At 36.1% G+C, this 6,029-nt stretch overlaps 1 protein-coding gene across 4 annotated transcripts in view; it reads right to left on the bottom strand.

Annotated features, from left to right (window-relative positions):
* Positions 1 to 239: 239 nt before the first annotated feature.
* PEX2 (peroxisomal biogenesis factor 2) overlaps positions 240 to 6,029 on the bottom strand; it is an 18,727-nt gene continuing 12,937 nt past the window's right edge. For 2 of the 4 annotated variants that reach the window (XM_037736090.1, XM_017521885.2), the window contains 2 exons: positions 3,734 to 3,877; positions 240 to 1,520 (listed from right to left, as the gene is read on the bottom strand). In XM_037736090.1, coding sequence (XP_037592018.1) covers positions 586 to 1,520; positions 3,734 to 3,749 — 951 coding nt within the window. In that variant the 5' untranslated portion in view covers positions 3,750 to 3,877 and the 3' untranslated portion in view covers positions 240 to 585. Of the gene's footprint in view, positions 1,521 to 1,677; positions 1,770 to 3,733; positions 3,878 to 6,029 lie in introns of all 4 variants that reach the window. The other 2 variants (XM_017521889.2, XM_017521887.2) reach the window with 2 other exon arrangements.

The raw sequence follows: 6,029 nt of genomic DNA, 5'->3' as shown, positions 1-6,029 counted from the left end.
ACTAGTTGCCCCCAGTAGTTCCCAGGCCTCACTTCCAAGCTGTCTTAAGTAATTTTTACTTTCTGAATACAGGAAGCCAACTGTGGAGGAGTCAGACAGTTGAGGACTGACTCCTTAAAAATTGGCTTCAGAGAAAAGCATAATTACAACTGAGGCATCAGGTCTTAAGGTTTAAAACAACGGTCTTATGGTTGTCACATTACCATGTTATGTCATCCCTGAAAATAAATGCACAAGCATCCCAGAGTCTCCAAAATCTTTATTTTTAAGTCCAACCTCTTTTTAAGAAGTAGTAAAATGAAGGAGCATTGTCCGTAGTCACCTAACAAAAGCAGTCCATTATTCTTGACATTAAAAATTGAATGAAATGATTTAAAAAAAACATAATACATTAACATTTACATAATATATTTAGAATCACATGGTTTCTAGTGATTAGAATTTAGTCATGCCTGGAAAGGAGCAGAAGACAGTGGCTATGCAGCACATTCGTTATAAAGGATACATAAATGGTATACTTAGGATGACTAATATTAAGAATTTAAACAGTGTATCTTTTTCCCTCAGAGGAAGCAATTTTAGTTTCTAAAGAGCATTTACTTCTGACATCTCAATTCCTGATTTCAGTGGCTGCAGGCTGTGTACTTCTGTGCCACATTTAGGACAAGTAAAGTACATGTCAAATAAGAAACTACTCTTAGCACAGAAATAACAGAAGATATGCTCACATCCTATGGTGTGAGGCAAGGTGGGCCACTCTCCACACAGAGAACATTCTTTGCCACTGGTGGCTAATATATTGTCACTATTAGGTGTGCCAGTAAGAGGGATGCACCACGAAGATAGCTTGGCTTTCAACTTCTGAACATTGATAAGTGGTAAGAGAAAAATCAGAAATTCAGCAAAACCATGCCAGAGAAGTTCCCTATTCATGTATTCAAAGCCAACTTCACGTATGTTTTGAGGCATGCAAAACACAGAATGAATGCCTAGGAGACGTTCTGTCAAAGTTGCAAACTTTCCCCTCTGAAGGAAAATCAAAAAATTAATCAGCCCACCTAATTTCAAAAGTCCAACCACAAAATTCACACACTGCTTGACTTTCCCAAATGATGCTACATGATGGTTTCGAAGCAAATCGTAGCATCGTTCTTCTAACCACCTCCCACCAATTGTACAAACAGCATACCAAATTTTTTGATTTTTACTAGGTGGCTGATATCTCAGGTTAGGGGAAAAATCATTTTTGTACTGAATATTCAAAACTGACTGTCCCACTGTGGCATTTTTGGAGTAGATGGTGAATCGCCACAAGAAAAGCCATAAGCATGCTTTCACCTCTGGTTCAAAGCGAGCTAATAGCCCAGGTTTAAATCCATGAAAGCACTGAGTAAACTGGGACCACACCAGCTGCTCCAAGGCCTTGTTTAGTTCAAGCGCATCCAACTGGCTTATTCTTAGCACTCTGTTTGTACTCTTTGCATTCTCTTCTTTGGAAGTCATGTCTTCTCTGAAGGTCTCTAGGAAAAAAATACAATTCAAGAACATTAGCAAAGAGTTAAAATCTTGTACAATCTCCTTAATTTATGCCTGGAAACTGTAATACACAAATTACACAGGACACATAAGAGATGAGCCTTTCAGTAGTCTAAAATAGTGCAGGGAATCATCACTTACCTGAAACTTCTTTCTGTCTTGTCTCTCAGAGCCTTTCTTTTCTCCCCCTGCCTTTTTTTCTTCTTAATTTCTTTTTCTTTTTTCTTGGCCCTCTTCATCAAAGAAATAATAACAAACAACAGAACAGAACAAAACCTGTACCGTATTTCCACAAATATACTTCTAAGCAATACTCCTTGGTCAGATATTCTAGCAGGGAGATATTCAAATCCTGAAGCTAACAGAAAGGAGGATGAATAATATGACTAATGAAGAGATATAGGAATGTAATAAGTACAACTACATAGAACATTGCAATAGATGGTTAAGTCAAGACCTCAGTTTATTTTCCAGCACTTCTACTGATTTCAAAGGTATTATTTTTCAGTAAGCCATTTAATCTTTCTCAAATACATTTTATATGTGTTAAGGAAGTTAGAAAAATAATGAATGATACATGTTTATTATTCTATCACACTACCGCAGAAAATAAATAGTACTAAATCTTAGCATGAAGCAACAAGAATGGAGAAAAATCATTATTCAGGTACTATAAATGTATACATCATGCAGTACTCTAAGAAAACTGTGATACAAAAATATATACCACAATAATTTCATAAATACATTAAGGAAACAAATTGGTGCTAAAGGGAAAAAATTTAAATGAAATACAAAAAGCTGATTAATGGTTACCTACGTATGGCTTACTGATTCAATATACATATGTTATTATAAATAACTATTATGTGCAAACTGATGTAATTTAAACACCCAGTCACTGCTACAGTCCAGTATACAGACCAGTTCAGATATTTTAAATATTATTAACTAACTGGAAAATCCACCCATGACCAGAAAAAAAAAAAAAAAAAAAAAATGTCAGGCTTAAATTTAGTTGCTTCTATGAGTTTAACTTTTTTAGATTCTACATATAAGTGAGATCATACTTATAAGTGAGATAATACTTATATGTAGAATCTAAAAAAGTTAAACTCACAGAGGCAGAAAGCAAAATGGTGGTTGGTAGAGGCTGGAGGGGCGAGGGAAATAGGCGATGTTAGTCAAAGGATACAAATTTTCAGTTATAAGATGAATATGTTCTTTTTTAGATTCTACATATAAGTGAGATCATACTTACATGTGGATAAGATCATACTTACATGTAGAATCTAAAAAAGTTAAACTCATAGAAGCAGAGAGCAAAATGGCGGTTGGTAGGGGCCAGAGGGGTGAGGGAAATGGGCAATGTTAGTCAAAGGGTACAAATTTTCAGCTATAAGATGACTATGTTCTGGGGAACTCATGTCCACAATAGCATAGTTAATCATGCTCTATTATGATTTCTTTGAAATTTGCCAAGAGCAAATCTGAAGTGTCCTCATCACACACATACACATAGATGGTAAATAACTATGAGTGGTGATTGATGTGGTAATAAACTTGATTGTGGCAGTCACTTCACAATATATACAGATATGAAATCATTACATTGCACACTTTGAATATATACCATTTTTATTTGTCGATCATACTTCAGTAAAGCTGGGGGAAAAACACAAAAAAATTAAAATGGGTTATCACCACTCTGGGCTTGATTATCATATCTAGGCCTTTAAAAGGCTAATATGCTAACAGAAAGAACAGTTACAGAGGGAGGCATGGATCCTGCCAGAGCTCACTGCTATGGTCTGGTCATGTATTCTTTGACAAGTCATTTCCTCTGACCTTGACCTATTCCTTGGTTTCTTCACTTATAAAACAAAGGGCTAGAGACAAAATGAAATTCAAATTCCTTTCAAATTCTATTCTGTTATGATTTTTACTAAAAAGATGATATATGCAAATTATTAGAAGGTAAAAATAAACTTGTCTTTCTTGAAATTGGGAGTATCTTTGACAACAGAAAATGTTTTCAAGAGAGAAGTTCTAAATTTACCCATGCATCCTAGAAGACTTAGTGGCAGAAGACTACATGTTTAACAAGTTCAAGTCTAGGAAACAAAAATGACCACTGAATAGGTTGTTTGGCCCTATTTTTCTCTCAACCCAGATATTTAACAGGAATGCTTCTCACCATAAATGCCAACCATCTTCTGGAGAGATCTCACCTTTTTCCCGTTCCTGCAACTCCCTCAAGACTGGACAGCCTATAGCTATGGCAGTGGGAATTTCTGCTGCAAGTTCTTCTGTGAAATCCTTGCCTCATACTTGCCAGAAGCTACAAACAAAAAAGAATAAAGTTAGAGAGTTCCCTTTCCTTATTTTACAAATCAAATCTATTACCAAGGACTGTTGATACTTGGTCTAAAATTTTTTCTACCTCATCTGTCATTTCCTATTCCCTGTAAGCCTTTTCCTGAATACTGGCTACTCTCCTCTCTCGTGGATTCCATCAAATTGGTCTGTCTTACCTTCTGCCTCCTTCAGTGCCTTCCCCACACTGCCACTGTTCTAAAACACAAACCTCCTCAAACCCACTCCCAGCATGCTTTCTTTCCTTATGCATCATACCCAGTCAAAAAGTACCCCCTTCTCTTGTTTACCAGTAGACGTCACTGACTGTTCCTTTTGTGTGGAGCAGTCTGTTTCCATTCTTTAACTGAAAACTCATACTAAGTTTTTAAGTACTGGCTCAGACATAACTTCCTTCTGACTCTCCAAATTTGGGTTGCTGCCCATCTAGCTGTTCCCTTGGCACTCTATTCTTTCTCTTTCTTGGCCTCTATGTACTGTACATAAACTACTTTTAAATTGTTTATTTCCTCCACTAGAGAATAAGCACTGTTTTAAAGTTTATTTGAAGCCTTATCACGGTTGAATCATAACAACTATCGCAGTTCCTTGTACACAGAAGGCACTCTACAAGCACTAGATAAATGGATAAATGAAAAGGATCAAAGTCTGGGATGTGGGAAGGATAGAAAATATAAATTCCCATCCATTACCCTTTAAAACTATTCCAAATTACCATATCCAGAATAGTGATTATTAATAATTTCACTAATTTCAACATGTTTATTGTAATCTGTTATATACCTATTAATGAGAGTTAGTGATACAATGATACAACAGACACTGTCTCAATCCTTGTGGAGCCTATAGTCTACTGTGGAACGAGAGAGAAATGTAAGGGTGTGCTATGTAAAATGAACAGGTGATTACAATAAGGTGCGATCAGTGATATGCAAGGGAAAATTAGGGCACTATGGTTACAACTATACATGAGAAGGTCAGAGAAGGCTTCCTGTGAGAGGCAATACCTAAGCAGCCACCTGAAGGATTAGCACATCAGCCTGGTAAAGGAGGGTAAGAATGTTATTGCCAATGGTGGGAAGAGTAGGTACAAGACTAGATGTGTACAGATAAGGCTGGAAAGAAAGCAGGAGACAGGTCCTAAAAGCTCTAGAAGCCAAACTGAGGAAGCTTTATTTTATGAAGAGTGGTATGCAAACAAGTAGAAGATTTACATTTTCTGGCCACCCTAAGCAAGAATAGATTAGAGGCTGAGAAAAAGACTGGAAGCATAGAGACTAGTTAACAGGTTGTTTGAATGATCTAGTGAGAAACTAGTAACAGCCTAAATTAGAAAACTATCAATGGGGACAGAGAGAAAAAAGTATCTTTGAAAGCAATAAGGTGGTAGAACTGACAATATCTAGAAAGAAATAAGCCAAGAAAAACTGACTTAAGTAACTGAATGATAGTGATCCAAGTCCCTGAAACAAGAAATACATGAGGCAATACAGGTGTGAACAGAAAGATAATAAATACATGCAATTTTAAAGATCTGGGGCTTCTATGAGACATCTAAGTGGAAAAAAGTTCAGTAGGTAGTTAAGGAAATGTGAGAGAGAAAATCTGGGTAGAATTTTAAAAGTCTGATGCCCCTCTGGTAAAACTAACCTATTTCAAATCTACTTGATCTACGTAAGTGCTAAAATCAAGGCGGCAGTAATTTAAAACAAGATAGATCTTGCCTATTTGTAACACATTCAACTTTCTTTGTAACAACATAATCTTATTCTCAGAGTTTTTAACTGCTAACAGATATATATCTATGATGAAGATACATATATCTCTGGGCTTTTAATCCTTCTAAACTGGTCTTCAACATCACAGTTCTGTGGTCTCTGCTTCTCTAGTTTAATGGTTTTCAAACTTGGGAGTTCATCAGAATCACATAAGAAAACAGACATACCTCAGATACACTGCAGGTTAGGTTATAGACCATTGCGACAAAGCAAAAATCACAATAAAGTAAGCCACACCACTTTTTGTCTGTCCAATGCATATAAAACTTATATTTACACTATACTGCAGTCTATTAAGTGTGCAACAGCATTGTGCCTTAAAAACAATGTAAATATCTT

This window comes from Cebus imitator, unplaced genomic scaffold (genome assembly GCF_001604975.1).
Source record: "Cebus imitator isolate Cc_AM_T3 unplaced genomic scaffold, Cebus_imitator-1.0 Scaffold22, whole genome shotgun sequence".
Classification (NCBI taxonomy): domain Eukaryota; kingdom Metazoa; phylum Chordata; class Mammalia; order Primates; family Cebidae; genus Cebus; species Cebus imitator.
This window is presented reverse-complemented; position numbering and strand designations above follow the sequence as displayed.